Source organism: Balaenoptera acutorostrata, chromosome 3, assembly GCF_949987535.1.
Source record: "Balaenoptera acutorostrata chromosome 3, mBalAcu1.1, whole genome shotgun sequence".
Taxonomy (NCBI): domain Eukaryota; kingdom Metazoa; phylum Chordata; class Mammalia; order Artiodactyla; family Balaenopteridae; genus Balaenoptera; species Balaenoptera acutorostrata.
In genome coordinates this window covers 155,536,714-155,555,585 of record NC_080066.1, presented here as the reverse complement: position 1 = coordinate 155,555,585, position 18,872 = coordinate 155,536,714, and the positions used below count along the sequence as shown (strand labels likewise).

Below are 18,872 nucleotides of genomic sequence, written 5' to 3'. Positions count from 1 at the left end.
TTCTACCATTTAAGAAGCAACTCCCATGCCCAGTGGAAAGACATTCCACAGCCCATTCTTTCCTGCATTCTAATATATTACCTGAAGGGGTGCAGATCACTCCAGTTCAGGATTTTTTGTTAAATTTTATTTGGATTTCCATCAGATTTGATTTAGATCATCATTACAGTGATTTGGTTAAGCCCAATGGGCAGTGAGAGTCACTGCGTAGTTGCAGCCTCAATCACTATACAAGGCATAACCTAGGGTCCCTAGGGTGTCAGGAGAAGCTTATGAATTTATATCAGTCATACTAACAGAAGGTTGTGCCAGTCTGTGCTTTTGCGCACATGCGAGGGAGGTCCGTGTTTGGGAGTTAATGTTGATGTCGTCAGGGATATGAGGATAGTTCAAGACCGGCCATGTCCGCATGAGTTTTTCTGATTTCATAGTGGAATAACAGAGTCAGCAATAGGTCAGATTGCTAGCTACAGCTGCCACTTGACTTAGTTGAATCGTGTTAGTATTTTGCCAGGCTGGGTGCTGGGCCTAGGAGGCAAAGAGAGCATTAATTGTTTCCCTTCTCTTTACATTTCCAGGGGCCTAAGATGTTCCTTCCCCAGGTGGAAAGGTGGTTTCTTTCCTCCCACTGCCATATAATCAGTGTGTCCCACTCTAGTAATTCACCTTTACTCCAGTTATTGCGTACTACTAATATCCAGACCTTTCTGTCATGGGCACTGTCAGAAACTTGACAGAGACTTATTATGTCTCCCACCTTGGCCCATGTGAGCCACTGTAGCAGGACTTCACAAGCAGTGTGCTCAACCAGGTGAGCTTTATGCACTAAAACCACGTCACTCCAGCAGGAAAACCCAAGTGACTGAACTAGAATTAAGTTTGAACCCATAAATCCCCAACCGCACCCCCAGGCTGATCCAGAATTGCTGTTAGGGGAGACCAGTCGAGCCCAGGAATAGTCAAGGAAGAATCTCAAATTTTCAAAATAGGTTTTTATAACCTTCCACCCCTTTTGTTCTGATCATTACCCAGTTGGTGGCCAAGAGGAGATGAACACCTAGTTAGGTGACCAAACTACTTGACTAAGGTGTGTGAACAAGGAGGAGGGTGAGGGAAGTTGACTCAGAAATCTTTTTGAGAAGACTGTTCAGTGCTTGGCAATATCAGATACCTGTGGATGGTCTGGAGTGTGGAATGTCATCAGATTTTTGGCTATTCAGCCATTGCAAAAAAAAAAAAAGGTGTACCATTGTCAGACTGTAGATGGTTTGGAAAGCTGAAAACACAACACAGTTTAGTTCCAAGGGCCGCAGTGATATATTTAGAGTCAGATGATTGGACTGGAATAGCATCATCAACACTAACCCGAAACGGTGTCAACAGCAGTGGGGCACCAGTGACAGCCTGGAACGCGGAGCAAAGTCCTTATACAGTCAGTTTCCTTGGAGTGGTCAATACCCCACGCAATGTGGCTTCCTTTACTGCAAGGCAAACACGCCAACCTTTGGCAGGAGTCACAAGTTACCACAATGTAGCGATGGCTTCTGCTTTGGAGGCATATAGTCCTTTACTTTGTGTCCAGTCTGTGGTGGTAGATGTGTTTCCATGCCTGGTGTATTGATGTATCCAGGTGGCAATGCAGCAGTCTGGGTGGTGCAGGTTTGATCAGCAGCTTGATTCTAATCAGTCTTATCAGAATACTGGCCCTTACTGGGGGCATCTACATGAGTGATCCAGATTGTCCCATTGGCAGGCAGCCATGATTTTTTTCCACAGTTCTTGGCTCCGAAGAGGGGTGTTTTACATTTCTTAGTATATAGCCTTACAAGTGACACACCAGATGATTAGGCCAATGGCAAAAGCCTAAGGGTAAATAAAAATATAACTTGTCTGTTCCTTAGGAGTATTGTTTAAGGCAAGGGTGATGACTTTCAATTCAGTGCGTTGTGCCAATCAACCCTTATTGCAGTCGGTCTTCCAGAAATGTCAGTAGGGCTGGATGATAGCTACTGCCCTGTGGACACTATGTGCTTTTAATTTAGCCTAACCATCAGTGAACCAGGCACTAATATTAGGAGGAACCTCTGGGAATCAGGACCCCACTGAGTCAGCGGCTTTGCTTCAGGTGGTGGAGTGGAAGATAGTTTCTTCCAAAGGGGCAGCTGCCACCTCTTCTTGAAAAACCCAAGCTGCCTCTAGGGCCAGGCCGGCTATACTCTTGAATATACCACTTCCATTTCACCAGCGAGGCTTGTTGAGCCCTTCCGTCGTTAGCCATAGATTTCAAGTTGACCCACTCCAAAGTGACAGTATCAGGCCAAAGAGTCCTAAGGTCTTCATGGTTCAGGCCCTCAAGTTCAACAAGAGCTTAGTAGTAGGTTGACAGTTGCCTCTTTAAAAGGGTGTGTACTTGGTGCCTATGTCCAGAAGATGGCGCTGTTATCATGGAGCACTCCAAGCCCCCCTCCCCAACCCCCCTGCCCCGAAATTCCATCTTTAAAGCTGTAATGTCCCTTTCTCGTCTTGTGATTTATATTATTTCTGTAGGACCACTTGGGAGGGGACAGGATCACCTCTCACTAATGTAGCAGTCTGTCAATGGGATAATCTTGGACACATATGGGATAAATATGACTATGCCTTCAGCAGTGGGAGACACAACGGTTGTTGCAAGGGCCCTACCCACAAGGCCACTTTCCCTTCCCTTCCCCGCTGGGAACTTGGCTCAGACCCTATCAGTTGAATTTCGGTGCTTTTTCCCCTTTCAACTAATAAGTCTAATAGGCCTGCATCAGGAGCTATAATGACAGCCACCTAGAGGTTATGCCATTCCCAGGTGGGAGGTGTGGCGAGTGCTGGATGCAGGGCGCAGGAGGAGGCCTTTTTGCTCCTTCAGCCCCTCGACAGGCTTGGCACCACTTCTTCCCAGCCTGCTTTCCTGTGTCTGGTGAGCACCTGGGCTTAGGGGCTTTTTCTTTCAGTCCCTGTGCACACTGCTATGGTCCTCCCTGCAGTCCTCGGCACCTTTGGTAATCCCTGCACCTAGCAAATCCTCCTACTCCAAGAGATTGAGTAGGTGCTCCTGTATCCAGTACAACTGTGAGCTTGAGTCCCTCTCCTCCCCAGAGTTCCCCACCACACGAGGATGGGTGTGTATGGCCTTTAGTCCCCTTTAGGGACAGGGAGACCTTAGCCCCACCTGTAATCATCTTACTCTTTAAAGCAGCTGAGGGCTTCCCTGGTGGCGCAGTGGTTGAGAATCTGCCTGCCAATGCAGGGCACACGGGTTCGAGCCCTGGTCTGGGAAGATCCCACATGCCGCAGAGCGGCTGGGCCCGTGAGCCACAATTACTGAGCCTGCGCATCTGAAACCTGTGCTCCACAACAAGAGAGGCCGCAATAGTGAGAGGCCTGCGCACCGCGATGAAGAGTGGCCCCCGCTTGCCACAACTAGAGAAAGCCCTCGCACAGAGACGAAGACCCAACACAGCCATAAATAAATAAAAAAATTAAAAAAAAAAAAAAAAAGAAAAACATGCCTTTAAAAAATAAAAAATAAAAAAAAATAAAGCAGCTGAGATTGTGGCAGAGGGCGAGGAATCATGGGACACGGAGGGACGGAGTGGCTCTGAGCCTCTAAGCAAGGCACACCTTCAGCTTGAGCACACAGCTCACCCAGGAACCTTTCAATGTTTTCATTTTACCCAGAGTTCTGCATTGAACAGCAAGGTCCTTACTGCTGGCATCATTTATGTAAGCTTTGGGGCCTCCTAGATTCATCAGCCGTGTCCATCTTGCCTTTTGGCTGGGGCTGCTTAGCTTATTGCCCCAGGGTTGTGATTATATCCTTTCCTCCTTTTGCCCAGAAGGCCGTGGGCAGTAACCAAGGCAGCATTCAGACGGTTTGTTTCAATCCTGCCTCTCTCCACTCAACCTCATTCATAGGCAGGACAGTGGGGGATTCTTACTACCTGCCTTCCCCACCACTTGGGCAAGAGCATTCGCTACCAGATTCCAGGGAGTCTTCTCTTATCCCCAAACCCAGTCCATCGTGGCCCTTGTCCTTTCTCTTAAGGAAAGCTATGACTCAGCATCCTATGCTTGTCACCAAAACTGTAAGGGTTTGGGGTTTTATTTTTATGCTACTTGCCAACTAATGAGTTAGCCTGTCAGTGTTTTATGGATGCTGGCAGGAGACAAAGTCCTGGGTCAGAGACAAAGGCCTTTATTTCTCACAGCACAGCAAGCAGGATGAGCATCAGTATGTTGGCATCAGTTCCCCTTGCCCCCAGTGTCCCGTGTGATACCCTGGGTCTGGATGAATGCCTGCACATGCAGGGGGTTGAATCACAGCTGAGGAGTGTTGATCTTGGGGAATCCGCTGTTTTATAATAAGCAGTAAACAAGACTGCTCTGTGTCCCAGAGGGAGGCGTGATGTCTTCCTCAAGGTTGCTGCAAGCATAACCCTGAGAAGTGGCCTGAGTAAAGAGCAGCCAGGACCTTACGTTCTTGGCATACCCTGCAAGGTCTGTAGAGCAAGAGAGAGCCAGAGAAGACCGTACGTCCCACCACAAACACGCAGTAAGCCAAGAGGTAGTGTGACTATTGCTACTAGTTTTACTTGAAGTAAAAATCTTATACCCCTTTATCAATATGTTTCCAAACAGACTTCAAAACTAACCACAAATGTTGGGACAGTTTAAATAGTGCCCAGCACGTGTGGGACTTTACAGTCTGCAAAGTTCTTTCCCATGTGTTACCTGATACCTCCCTGCGAGGTGGACCGGCAGGTACTGTTGTCTTCATCACGTAGATGAGAAAAGGGATCCGGAGAGGGTGAGTGATTTTGCCGGGTCACGCTCCCACAGTGGGTGGCGGAGCTGGGACCGGGTCTCTCTTTTTTCTGCAAATGTATTTTGTCACACTGCTTGGAAGTTATTTTTCTGTTTGACATCGCCGTGTCACCGTCCTCATTTCATGTCAAGCAATGTGCTTAGCAGACGCAGAAGTAGATTTACCCTTCTGCCTATTTATTAGACCCAGTGTGTAAAACACACAAACAAAAAAAAGAAGCCTACATTTTTGGTAAGAGCATGTTTTGCCCCTTATTTTGTAGGACAGTGATAACTGCTTATAGAAGCTGACCTGGGGATGGATAGTCACTAGAAAGCAACTGTTCTTCTGAGCTGCAGGGAGAGCTTGACAAACAGAAATGGTCAGGTTCTGCTGGATTACTAGCCTGCCACTGTGAAGCCCCCGCGTAGGGTGTGAAAGGTTTACTGTGGTTGTGTAGAAGAACAAGATTTTTGCATTGTGTTTAAAAGCTAGTGTATTAGAATCACTTATTTACTTGCAAGATAATTTTTAAATAATTTGTAAATAATGAGGATAGGTTTTTAGACTGGTTGTTAACTTAGTAAGAAAGCCCTCACTTTTCATATACTGGTTAGTTCATTATAATAAGGTCAGTGAGTTCATAGTTAGCAGGTTAATTATCACAAGGTTGGGAGCAAAATCAGACTCCAGGCACAACCATGGTCTATAGGCTCTTACTGATCAGTAGCCCACAGTGTAGTTTGTAGCAGCAAGAGTAATATAGTTTCTAGTAGCAAAAATAGTCTTAGGGTTAGAAGTTAGCAGACTTGGGGCTTCCCTGGTGGCGCAGTGGTTAAGAATCCACCTGCCAAGGCAGGGGACATGGGTTCGAGCCCTGGTCCAGGAAGATCCCACATGCCGTGGAGCAACTAAGCCCGTGCGCCACAACGACTGAGCCTGCGCTCTAGAGCCCGCGAGCCACAACTACTGAGCCCATGTACCACAACTACGGAAGCCCATGCACCTAGAACCCGTGCTCCGCAACAAGAGAAGCCACTGCAATGAGGAGCCCTCGCACCACAACCAAGAGTAGCGCCCACAACTAGAGAAAGCCCGTGCACAGCCACAAACACCCAATGCAGCCAAAAATAAATAATTAATAAATAAATAAATTTATTTAAAAAAAAAGAAGTTAGCAGACTTGGAAGAAAACTCTAATTGCAAAACTTTTTATAGTATAGGAAACTCTTTGCCTTTTTAGAATAAATAGAAACTCAAGATACAGAATAAGTATAGATTTAACTTAAATTTATGATAACTGGTTGGCAAGTATTTGCTAGCCTTTCTCATCTGTCTAAATGAAGATTAAGGACCAGCCTGATGTCTTGCTTCCTCAAATCACTTGTGTCAAAGCTTTTTTTTTTTTTTTAATCCAGATTTTCTCATTAATTGCTTGAAACTTATAACCTTTGGTTTTAACTGTAATTTTAACCATGCTTTATTAAGGCTGTTTGGGTTGTATGATAATTTTAAGAATTTCACTTCTCTTTCTGTTTTCTTTTTAGTTGGGATGAAACTCACTTTGGAAAAATGGGAAGTTACTATATCAACCGCACCTTTTTCTTTGATGTGCACCCGCCTCTGGGAAAGGTGAGCAGTGTGGTGAATGACAGCACTCTCCTAAGAGTTGGAGCCAAGTCTTAGATTTAGATTTAATTCTTGGGCTTGTAGAAAGAATTCCCTGACATTCCAGAACAGCTGCTTTCCTGGGAAACCTTTGGTGTTTTTAGGAGTCCTCTGGGCTCAGAAATGGAGAGAGATTCCATCAACTGATGGATGGATAAACAAAATGTGGTATTATCTATACAGTGGAATACTATTGAGCCATAAAAAGGAGTGAAATATTGACACATGCTGCAACATGGATGAGTCTCATAAACATTATATTAAGAGGAAGAAGTCAGACATAAAGGGCCACATATTATATGTTTCCAGAATTGGCAAATCCACAGAGACAGAAACTAGATTAGCAGTTGCCAGGGTCTTGGGGGGGAGGGAGGATTGGGGAGTGACTGCAAATGGGTGTGGAATTTCTTTTTGGGGTGATGAAATAGTCTGGAATTAGGTAGTGGTGATGGTCGCACAACCTTGTGAATAAACTAAAAGCCACTGAATTGTACACCTTAAAATGGTGAATTTTATGTATATGAATTTTATCTTAATTGAAAAAAAAAAAAAGAGATGGAGAGAAGGAATCTGTTGCATAAAGCAGAAATAGCTTAGGGGAGCTGATTGTCCACAAGGGCCTGAAACTCCTTTCCACTCCCCGCTCCCAGCGTGCACGTTGTTTGGCTTGTTCCTTTCACATGATGTACAATTAGAAATTCCACCAATCAGAATTCATTTTACTCTCTTAAAAACAAACACCCCCGAGAAGGCTAATGGATTAGCCCTGGCATTTCGCTCAGTCCTTTCTTCCTAACTGGAGGCTGAGCTCTTTGGTACTAAGGGGACAGGAATTTGCCTGGTATGAAGATGGGGAGTGTTCTTGGAGCATGGAGTGCTTGGGGATGAAGGCAGGGGGTGAGGGATGGCAGTGGTGGTGATCTGTGACAGCTGGGCTTAGGGGGAAAGCACCAGAGCATGGGGTAGGGACCAGGGACAAGGCCCTGCAGGTGGGAGGGGTGGAGAGGAAGGTGGGATAGGTGGCCTATTTCTTTCTTTCTTTCTTTTTTTAATATTTAATTTATTTATTTGGCTGCACTGGGTCTCAGTTGTGGCACGTGTGATCTTTAGTTGCGGCATGCGGGCTCTTAGTTGCGGCATGCAGGATCTAGTTCTATGACCAGGGATCAAATCCGGGCCCCCTGCATTGAGAGCGTTGAGTCTTAACCGCTGGACCACCAGGGGAGTTCCTAGGTGGCCTATTTCAAAATTAGCTCCGAGCCCAGAGAAGGAGCAAAAAATGTCATGCCTCTTTCTGTCTCCTTTATAAGATAACAACAATAAGATAGGAGCAATTGAACAGTCTCTTTTAGTCACTTTAGATGCATTAACTTATATAATGCTCAGAACAACCTTATGAAGTGTAGGTACTGTTGTATCCTCATTTTACGGAAGGGGAAACTGGGACTCAGAGACGATAAGTAGTTTGCCATAGGGATTAAAGCTAGTAAGTGGCAGAGTCAAGGTTCAGACTGGGTTAGAGTCTGCTCTCTTAACCATGATACCACTGCCTGATGAACTTGCCTTGCCCCAGCATTCGGGCAAGTACATCTGTTACCGCTGTAGAATTAAGCCACAGAACGTGCTGAATATTTGCACTGGGCTAGCCTGGGAACCAGCCCGCCAGTAGAGGAGATTTCCATAGGAAACCTAGCCCAGTCTTTCAGCTGGGGACTGCCTGTCTGTTTTTGGAGTCTGCTAGTGCTCAGCACAGTGAAGGCATGTGGAAAACACTTGCTGATTTGTTTTTGCTGAAGCCTTCCCTTCCTCACATGTGGCTCCTGTGTGAAGGGAGAAATGTGAGGCTTCTCTCTAAGGCTGCCGCCAGAGAGTGTGGTCCGTCTGCCCCTCTAATTTATCTCCTGATGGTCCTGTGCTCTACCTGGGTGAAAGAGAGTGATAAGCAAAGTAGCTTTCATAGGTTCTGAGGCCAAGTCAGCCAAAGAATCAAAAAGCCCCTTGAAGTGGTGAGTAGAACGTTTTCTCCTACAGTGCTGACCCCGGTACCTGCCCCTTCACACTGGTCCCAGCCCTGGGTGCCAGGGGCTCCAGGGGATCTAAGGAAATAGGTACTTTTAAAAGAAATAAAAATACCTGCACATAGCAAAAAATTTGATCAGTACAGAAGGAAATAAAAGGTCAAAAGCTACCTTCCCTCACATTTTTATTCCTCAGAGGCAGCCAGGGTCACCTTTATTAACAGTTTCTTATAGATCCTCTCAGAAACTTTATACAAATATGTGTGTATGCATCTCTACACACACATATATTAGTACACGTGAACAGCACATTATGTATGCAAATGGGATCAGACTAAAATTGCTGAGCAACTTGTATTTTAAACATAATGTATCTTAACTTCTTTCCACATCAGTACATAAAATGTACCCCATTCTTCTTCATGGCTGTGGATTATAGATCATTCCGTTATACAGTTGTGCCATAACTTGTTTTGCCTCTCTTCAGCTGCTGGGCATTTATGTTGTTTCCAGTTTTTAGCCATTACAAAAGGTAGTGCAATGAACATCCTTGTACATTTATCTTTTCATAGTTCTGCAGGTGTAGCTAAAACAGCCTCAGCGGCTGAACTAAAGAGTCAAATAATATGCACATTTAGATTTGTGTTAGACATTGTTAAGTTTTCCTGCAAAAATGCTGTGATAATATGTACTCCCACCAACAGTGTATGAGGGTGCTTGCTTCCCTCACATCGTTGCCAGCACTGGTATGATCATACTTCCAAAATTTTGCAAATTTGAGAGTAAAAAATGGTATATCACTGTTTTCATTTGCATGTCTTTCTGAATTACGTTGAACATTTTTCCATATGTTTATTAGCCATCTGTGTTTTGTTTTCTATGGAAACATTTTTCTAGTAAGTTGCTCTTATTCTTATTGATTTGAATGAGTTCTTTAGTTAGGAAATTAGCTCAGGGCTACTTTTAACCTTATGGAAACTGAGAGGGAACTGAATTTTTTTTTTTTTTAATTTTTTAATTTATTATTTATTTATTTATTTATTTTTAAATTTTTGGCTGTGTTGGGTCTTCGTTTCTGTGTGAGGGCTTTCTCCAGTTGCGGCGAGTGGGGGCCACTCTTCATCGCGGTGCGTGGGCCTCTCACTATCGCGGCCTCTCTTGTTGCGGAGCACAGGCTCCAGACGCTCAGGCTCAGTAGTTGTGGGTCACGGGCCCAGTTGCTCCGCGGCATGTGGGATCTTCCCAGACCAGGGCTCGAACCCGTGTCCCCTGCATTGGCAGGCAGATTCTCAACCACTGCGCCACCAGGGAAGCCCCGGGAACTGAATTTTGAGTGCTTGTTAAATGCTTGTCAGAGTGCTAGGTATTTTACCTACAACATTACCTCTAAGCCTCACAACCATCTGCAAGGAAGGTTTTATTACCTGTAGTTAAGAGATTATTAAGTATTGTCTATGATCAGAGAGCTAGTATGGGGGGCTCTGAGATCCAAACCATTTGTGCATTTCTTCACTCTACCAGGCCAGCCAAGAAGTCTGGGAATTTATGCCAGCACCAGGCGGGTCTGTCCTCTGAGATCCCAGGGGGGAAGGGACATTCATTTGATTGTCATTTGTCAGTTTAAGTTCACCTGGGTATTCGGATGGCTCTGTCTTCTCAATACCTTATATTACTTTACATTAAATTAATTAATATTAAATTAACTTCTGGACCCTGGGATTCCTTTTTTTTTTTTTTTTTTTAAATAAGGCTTCATAATAATTTACTGCTGAACTTTGGCTTCTGTACCTTGACACAGAACTACAGAGAGTGACTAACTGTGTTTAGAACTACTTAGAGAAAAAAGTGAGCTGGTTAGTGGTCGAAATCCAAGCCCCCACAAGCAGCATCGCTGGGAAGGGCTTTCCCTCCACACAGCCAGTGTATTCTGCCCTTCCACACAGCCGAACCCGAGCACGGGGGTCAGGCCGAGGCAGCCTGGGGCTGTTACAGATGCTTGATATTTGCTGACAGTTTTTATGTTTTAGCTGCTTCTGATTACGTGTGTGGAAAAGAAAATTTTACACTGTTGACGGTCAAGGAAAGACAGAAATGAAGAGGCTGATCCTCTCGAACGTTCTGAAGGATTTACAGCTCCCAGTCTTAGTTTACAGTTGATTTGTTCTGTTCTGGGGTGTGCCAGGGTGGCCTCCCTTTGCAATACCGGCGGTGGGAGAAACCAGTCCCTGGCCTTTTGGCATTGTTTGCACTGGGACTTCTCTCTTCCCCTCTGGGGAAATGCATCTGTCTTTGCATTCCGCTTTCCCATTTTCTTCCCTTCTCTCTATTCCTGGTGTGTAGCAACTTGGCCACTTTCCTCCCTCCTCATTCTGACTTGGAACCTCATTTTCTTTTCAGTGGCCCAGTCTCCCAGGAATCAGCCCCTGCCCATGGCCTCCCCCATGAGCTGTTGTGTTTTATTTCATAGCAAATGAAAGAAGGCTGAATGAGAGAGCCCCTCACTGGCCCTGCCCTTCGAATTGTGGGATTTTTTTTCTTCCTGAATACTCAGTCTGCACTGTTCCCAAGAACTTGGCCTTAACACAAGGGAGGATTTGTTTCCAGCGACGAGCTCTGTAGACAAAAGATTCTTTGCTCTGCAACAGCTGCCGGAGAAAATGTCACAGTGGTAGCTCCTTCTATGGACAGTAGTCAAGGGAAGCCAAGGTCTGGGTGCAGCTGGAGGGAAGTTCAGGGGGCGGAGGAACCTTCCCTCTGAGGTCTCTCATCTGTGTGTCTGTCCTCCTTCTCTCCGCAGATGCTGGTAGGTCTTGCTGGCTACCTGAGTGGGTATGATGGCACCTTTTTGTTCCAGAAGCCTGGGGACAAATACGAGCATCACAGCTACTTGGGAATGAGAGGAGTAAGGCTTCCTGACTTGCTATTGCCCGACTCAACCCTGGGGCCACCCTCAGTCAGAAATGTTACAGTTGGAAGCCCTGGAGCGGTGGCAGGTGTAGATAAAGGGACTTTGGTGGGGCAGGATGATTGGACCTGCACCCTGTAGTAGAGATTCAGAGCTGGGGTGGGCAGGAAGGGAGAGGGAGGCCACAGATAATACAGCCATGACAGACAGGAGCAAGCGCACCCCGTCACCTGTTCTCCTGCCCACGTGAGGCATCAGATTTCAGATCAGAGGGCAGCCCGGGACTCAGGCAGCCAGGAATCTCCTGCAGTCCCAACATCGGCCTCAGCACATTGGCAGGCTACGCATCCTTCCCCTGCGGCCACAATTGCTAGAGTGTTGCCTACCTCTGAGGGCCTTTATTAACATTTCAGCATCCCCACACCCCTGTCACCAGGTTCTTCTCTCTTTCCCCACGAAGGTTTCAGGCGCACAAGGGGTTTTCCAGTCTTTTAAGGGAAGTGTGTGTTTGCCTGGTCCCTCTGTGCTCTGATTCCCAGCACCAGCCTTGATGGGGCATGGCAGGACCTAAACACCCAAATGTCTGGGGACCTTGTACCTGGAGCTAATAAGACCTGTGGAAACTGTCCTCCAATGTGGAGCTCTCAGAGCAGGTTGCATTTACAAGCCCCTTTCCTCAAGGAAACTGCTTTATCAAAGCAGTTTAGATAAATGCCGTGTGATTACTTGGGCTAATCACTGACTTGTTTGTGTGGTCATATCATTCCATATTAAACAAGAAGTGTCCACTACCCTCAAGTTCATATTCTTAAGTGATTCTGTGTCTTCCTAATGATGTTTGAATACCACATAGCATACATAATTGGATATAGGCCTGACTCACTGTGAACTTGCTATGGAAATGAGAAGGCCAAATATATCAGCCCTGTTCCCTTTCACACTAGAGCACATTGCTTTCTGCTAACAAAAAGTGACAACCCAAATGGGAGAATTTCCATTCCCCTGGGTTTGTCTGATTACTTTTGATGGACAGGGTAGGGGGATGGGGAGAACACTGGTGGTTAAAAACAAAACAAAACTGAAAAACAACCCTCCAGATGCTGAAGTGTCAAGCAATCTTTTTTCTAAAATCAAAATACAGCCTATAGATTAAAGAGTGATTCCTGGTGTGATTGAAGAAAAGGACCAAGGGAGAAATAACGGAAATAACATTAAAGTTCTCTAAAATATTAAAACACCTTCAGAGAGGTATTTGTCAACTTGCACCCACTTTCGTAACAGAAGCTAGTGTTTATCAAGAACTTTCTGTGTGGTAATAAACTTTAGCTCATTTAATCTAAAAAGTAAACCCTATGAGGTAGGAACTGTTAAGTTTCACATTACACAGAAGGAGAGGCTGAGATACAGAGACGTGACTTTGTCAAGGTCACAGCTAGCAATGATGGGACGGTCCATTGCCGGAGTCTCCCGCTTGAAATTGTGGGCCGTCTTGCCCACACCTCCCTGGCTGAACTTTGCTGATTTCTTGTCAGTGCACAGGTTGGTGCTAAATGGGAACGTAAATGTTGCTTGATTTGATGCTTCACTGTTACACCACCCCTTTCATATTTAAACATATTGCAGGTGATTTTAGGTCACCAAGTCATGCCATCATCAGGGCCCTCCATCTTAAAAGATTAGTTTGTACCAAGCCAAGTCGGTCCCTGATGCTTTGCTTAGTTAGTTACTTGACTGCTTCTCCTGTCCTTCCACAGTTCTGTGCGTTCCTCGGCGCTTTGCTGATCCCCTTTGCCTACCTCACTGTACTGGAGCTGTCCCAGTCCCTCCCGGCAGCGCTGCTCACGGCTGCCCTCCTCACCTTTGGTAAGTTGTCCTAGACCACGTTTCTTGGGATATTGACTGCCACACTATGAATGTAGCTGGAAATCAATATGCTTAAAGATCCTGTCTACGGGCCCAGTTCTTAAGTAACTTTAGGATTGGGTAAATGTATTACAAGTCTCCTTTTGTTCACTAGTAATACTTACATATATAAATACTTATACGTAGCAAGCCTTTATATTATTGGAGTGGTGAGTTGGTATGGGTAATCCCAAGGAATAGATTATCTCCAAGTTATCCACATTTGAGTTTGGAATGGATAATAAGTTTATGTGTGCTTGTGTGTAAGTGTGTGTGTGTGTGTGTGTGTGTGTGTGTGTGTGTGTGTGTTTGAAGGAGGCTTACAGTTCTAATTCTGCTTCTCTTAGGTTACTGTCAAGATTAGTTTGCATTCCTTAAGCTAATGCAACTGAATGCAAAGGTAGATGCCGCAGAAGTAGCTGGGTGGCAGAGGATAACAAAATGGGAACTTTATTTCTGTGGATAATTCTCACATGGCTAATTGAGAGTTGATCCGTAGAAATTGATCCTGTTTCTAGCCTTGCTCATATGAAAGTGAATTCATGACCTCATACAGCTTAACATTTGAAGAAGTCCAGACCAGTTTAGGTGGTTAATTTAAGGGCGATTCTGGCTTTGCTTTTTTTTTCTTTGTCTTCGTTGGGTTTTCGTTGCTGTGCGCGGGCTTTCTCTAGTTGCGGTGAGTGGGGGCTACTCTTTGTTGTGGTGTGCGCGCTTCTCATTGCGGTGGCTTCTCTTGTTGCAGAGCACGGGCTTTAGGCATGCGGGCTTCAGTAGTTGCAGCACACAGGCCTTAGAGTGTGTGGGCTTCAGTAGTTGCGGTGTGTGGGCTCAGTAGTTATGGCTCGCGGGCTCTAGGGTGCGTGGGCTTCAGTAGTTGTGGTGCACAGGCTCAGCTGCTCTGCGGCATGTGGGATCTTCCCGGACCAGGGAACAAACCCATGTCCCCTGCATTGGCAGGCGGATTCTTAACCACTGTACCACCAGGGAAGTCCCTCTGGCTTTGCTTTGACAGATAATGTTGCAAAATTACAGGATCTCTTTCTAGAGGACTGGTGGCTTTTTCCTTGGGTCTTTAATTTCCCTCTTCAGTTATTCGTTTATTCATTTTTCATTCCACAACTATTTTCAAGCATCTACTCTGTGCTAAGCCACTTTCTTGGCCTCAGAGGATACGCTGATGAGACACTGCTATCATGGAGCTTGCTCATTAGTGGGGCAGATGATAAATAAGCAAGTAAATTAAGTCTGTAATGTAGCACCTTAAGCAATAAGTACAATGTAGAAAATAGGGTAGGGTAAGGGATAGAGAAATGGGGAGTGATTCTGTTTTAGGCAGGTGGTCTGTGAAGAGCCCCCTGAGGAGGTGGCCTTGAGCAGAGACCTGAGTGAAGCCAAAGATTAAGCCATGCAGAGATCTGAGGGAAGAGTGCTCAGGCAGAGGAAATAGCATGTGCAGTGGTCCTGGTGCAAGGCAGCACTTGGTGGATTCAGGGAACAGCAAGAAGACCAGTGAGGCCAGAGTAGAGTGAGTGAGGCAGAGTGTGTTGGGATAGGAGGCTGGATAGGTGGGGAGACCATGAAGGCTTTGGTGGCCGTCTTGAGGCTGTCTGAAGGAGCTTGTTAGTCTGAATGAGATGGGAAGACATTGGAGGACTTAGGCCAGGCCATGATGTAATGAAATTTTGTTTAAAAAAACAATCACTTCAGCACTTGCATGGAGAATCAACTCCCAACAGAGACTTCATATGAAATGGTAAGATTCTTTCCTGAGTGTATGTAGATTGTGGCTGCATAAGCATGGTAGCAGAACTCCCTTTCTGATGGTGGAAATTAGCAGGAGCCCTCATCTCAGGATCACTGTATCTGAATGAATGACATGATCCCTTTGTGGGTCAAGGGCCTGGAAGCAGTGTGAGATATTCTTTCATATCATTGGGCTTTGGTGTACCCCAAAGCTGTGGCCTTCCACCTTCCAGATGACTCAGTTGCGCATCTAATCTTGACTGCACAAATGCTTACATGCAATTAAGCACAAGGGGGACTGTTTCTTACCACTGGGGTGTTTGGTTCTCAGGGGGGCCCATCCCTGATTCCACTTTTTGACCACTGAGCTCATGTTTTTCAGACACAGGATGCCTCACTCTGTCCCAGTACATCCTCCTTGACCCCATCTTGATGTTCTTCATCATGGCTGCCATGCTGAGCATGGTCAAGTACAACTCCTGTGCCAACAGGTCAGAAACACCACCTTTGGGAGGGGGTGTCAGAAGCTGTGGCAGCTCTAGAATTTCTATAATGGCAGGGTGGGTGTGGTGGTTGGGGTGGGGGGTGGGCACCAGAATAGATATCGCCTGGGAACTGTTTGTCTCCCTGCCCTCAGTGGTTGCAGCCAGTCCTGACTTGGTGATGGGAATAAGGTATATAAAGGTTGGCTTGAAGTGTCTACATCAGTCAAGAGGATCCCTGCAGGCCCTGGTCAATTCTAAAGCTGTTCTGGAGGGCCTGGCCTTCTTCCAGAATAGTCCCTTCCAGATCATCCTTCTGCCTCTGAGAGAGTAGAGTAGGTCATTCATTTTATTCAAACCAAAAGAGCTGGCTCTGCCAAGGCTTTTTCAGAAGTCACCTTGGTTTCACCACAACCAAGCAGTGACCACCAGCTCTCTCCGGACTTGGGTTATCTTCTGCTTGCACCACATCCCCTCCCACCTGCCACTTCTTGAATACATACTATGTGCCAGGTACTGTGCCAGGAGCTAGAGGTACAGGAACACGTAGGTCTTGGCTGTTCAGGAGCATTTGCTCTGGCAGGGGGTCAGCCAGGGGATGAGGAGACTGCAGCTCAGAGCGCCAGGTGATCTACGTGCAGCGAGCTTGGGAACCGACTGCTGGGCTTAGCGCTGTGCTCCCCTGCTGGCTGGCTGTATTACCTAACCTCTCTGTACCTCGAGTCCTCGTGTGCAAGAAGAGGCTGATGACAGGGTCTGCCTTCAGGGGGTTGTAGTGAAGGCTAAAGAGTTAATACGTGTAAAGTGCTTGCAACAATGCCTGACACATAGTAGGCACTCAGTAATTGCTGGCTTTTACAGGGTCCAGAGGTGGCACAAAGGACAGGGCTGACTGAATCCATCAGGCTTCTCTGGATTTTCCTTTTCCTTCCATTTCATTGGTCACCACTGAAGAATAAGCCTCTTGCTTACTTGAAGCCCTGTACTTAGCGAGGAAAGTGATGGCCCTTCTCAGAAGAATCACCTACTCACTCTCACACTGTGCTTCCTGCAGTTTCAGGGGTTTCACAGACCACATCCTGCTCGGAGCCATGCATGGTCCCTGAGGGTGGGAGCCCTCAAGAGAGAGGCCACAGTGCAGCCTCCCAGAGTCAGAGGACCTCTGCCTTCCCCATTGCTGCTCTTGCCTTTGAGTTTGGTTCCAGCTGCCAAACTGAACTCTGTGCCTTGTTGATTTTCAGGCCCTTCTCTGCCCCCTGGTGGCTCTGGCTCAGCCTGACTGGCGTTAATCTAGCTGGTGCTCTGGGGGTCAAGTTTGTTGGCCTCTTTATCATCCTGCAAGTGGGGTGGAACACCCTTTCAGACCTTTGGCACCTGTTTGGAGACCTCAGTCTTTCAATGGTGAGAACCCAAGTGCTTGTAGAAATGTCTTTGCTCGCCCCCCTCCTCGCTCAGCAGAGCCAGTGGTCTTTCTCCGCTTCTGCTGCAGGTGGCAGAACAGCTGTGTTCTGGGCCCGAGGTGGGCTGCATCCGGCTGCCCTCTGTAGGGAGCAGGGCAGCAGGGAGTGGGCCATGGCTGACAGGCTGGAGAGGTATAAAGAGAGAGGATGGACTGATATCCTTGGGATTCCCTTTTGGCATTTGTTCCTGCATTTGTTTTTAAATGCTTTGCAAACAACCCAGCCAGGGGATTCTGTCCATCTGGGCTCTTGCCAAATGTGTGACAGACACTGACTGCCTGGGACTTGAGGTAAAATCGGTGGACTGACTTTCTGAACTTAAAATTTTCTTCTCCTGACCCAGAGTCTCTGGATCTGGAGGCCGGTAAGGGCCTTATGGTTTATTACAATATTATTTATTAAGAGCTGACTCTGTGTCAGGCAGTATGCAAAATGCTTTACCTTCATCATCTCATTTCCTCCTCATAAGAAACCCATGAGGCAGGTAGTTATTACCCTCTTGACAAATGAGGAGATTGAGACCTAGAGAGGTAATAACGTTCCCAAAGTCATACAAGTAGTAAGAGGTAGATCTAGGATTCAAACAGGCGAGGCTGACTCCAGGCCTGAACTATTGATACTTTGCTGTAATGCACCTCTGAACCAAAGTCTCAACAAGTTCATTTATTCATTCAGAACATATAGACAGACCATCCGCTAAGTGTGAGACACAGAATATGCAGATGATTAAGACAAGATTCCTGCCCTCTAGAGACAATGGAGAGAGAGAAATAAGAAAGAAAGAAAAGAAAAAATAAGTCATGGTCCAGCCAACAAGTGCTGTGAAAGCAGAGGAGAGCACGAGCCCAGTCTCGGGCAATCCAGGAAGGCTTCTAGGAGGAAGCTGAGGCCCAAAGTTAAGATAAGGAGCAGTTATCAGTGTGATGGGTGGGGCTGGTACAGTGCAAGAAGCATGGGGAAAGTGCAGGGCGTCAGTGTGACTAAGATGGAGAGGGAGTGATGAGTGACGATGCTGAAGATGCAGGCCACACCTTGGCAGTAACGTGGGGGCAGCCCGGGGTCCTGGGTGAGGGTCTGGACAGGCAGCAGAGGGCTGGCCCAGGTTCAGCCCCCTGCAGTGCTTGGTTGGTGGGGTGTTATGGGAAGGCTTAGGGTTTCCCCATATCTTTCTTTCTTGATAGCCATTAGTTTTTCAATTGTTTCTGATTATGACTTACACATAAAAACTTACAAATAACACACATGTCAGGCATAAGCATAATAATGCCTCATATGCCCAGCACCCTGCACTGGCTTGGTTTGCAGGTGACTGTGGGAAAACACCTGACCGCTCGCGTCCTGTGCCTCATAGTGCTGCCGCTGGCTCTCTACACGGCCACCTACGCTGTTCACTTCATGGTGCTGAATAAAAGGTACAGCCAGAGCCTTTCCAGTGTCTCGCTTCTGGTCTTCCTCTTGCCTCTAAGCCCATGGAGGGGCCCTGTGATTTCCTGGGTCTGGTTGGGATGCTCGGAGGGGACCCAGGGTTTTTTTCCTGTTGGTTTCCTCCTATGTTCTATCTTTTGGGTACCCTGGCCTGAAGGAAGAAGAGAATGTCCTAATAGCCAAACTGCCCCTTATCCCTAAACACAGTTCCTTGTGCTTAACAGGGATGGGCCACCATAAGCATGTGCAGTTGGAGTGAGGATAATAATAACAATAACACCAGCAGCAGCTCCCATTTAACAGGTAGCGACTACGTGTCAGGAACTGTGGTCAGCATTTTATATACATTATCTCATTTAGTCATAATAATTCTTTTTTTAAAAAAAATTTTGGCCGTGCCACACGGCATGTGGGATCTTAGTTCCGCGACCA

At 46.4% G+C, this 18,872-nt stretch overlaps 1 protein-coding gene across 3 annotated transcripts in view; it reads left to right on the top strand.

The window, feature by feature from the left end:
* Positions 1-18,872, top strand: part of POMT2 (protein O-mannosyltransferase 2) — a 48,266-nt gene that overhangs the window by 2,003 nt on the left and 27,391 nt on the right. For 2 of the 3 annotated variants that reach the window (XM_007184528.3, XM_057543064.1), the window contains 6 exons: positions 6,382-6,466; positions 11,318-11,422; positions 13,180-13,288; positions 15,456-15,564; positions 16,797-16,956; positions 18,321-18,427. In XM_007184528.3, coding sequence (XP_007184590.3) covers positions 6,382-6,466; positions 11,318-11,422; positions 13,180-13,288; positions 15,456-15,564; positions 16,797-16,956; positions 18,321-18,427 — 675 coding nt within the window. Of the gene's footprint in view, positions 1-3,362; positions 4,838-6,381; positions 6,467-11,317; positions 11,423-13,179; positions 13,289-15,455; positions 15,565-16,796; positions 16,957-18,320; positions 18,428-18,872 lie in introns of those variants that run through there. The other variant, XM_028167086.2, reaches the window with a different exon arrangement.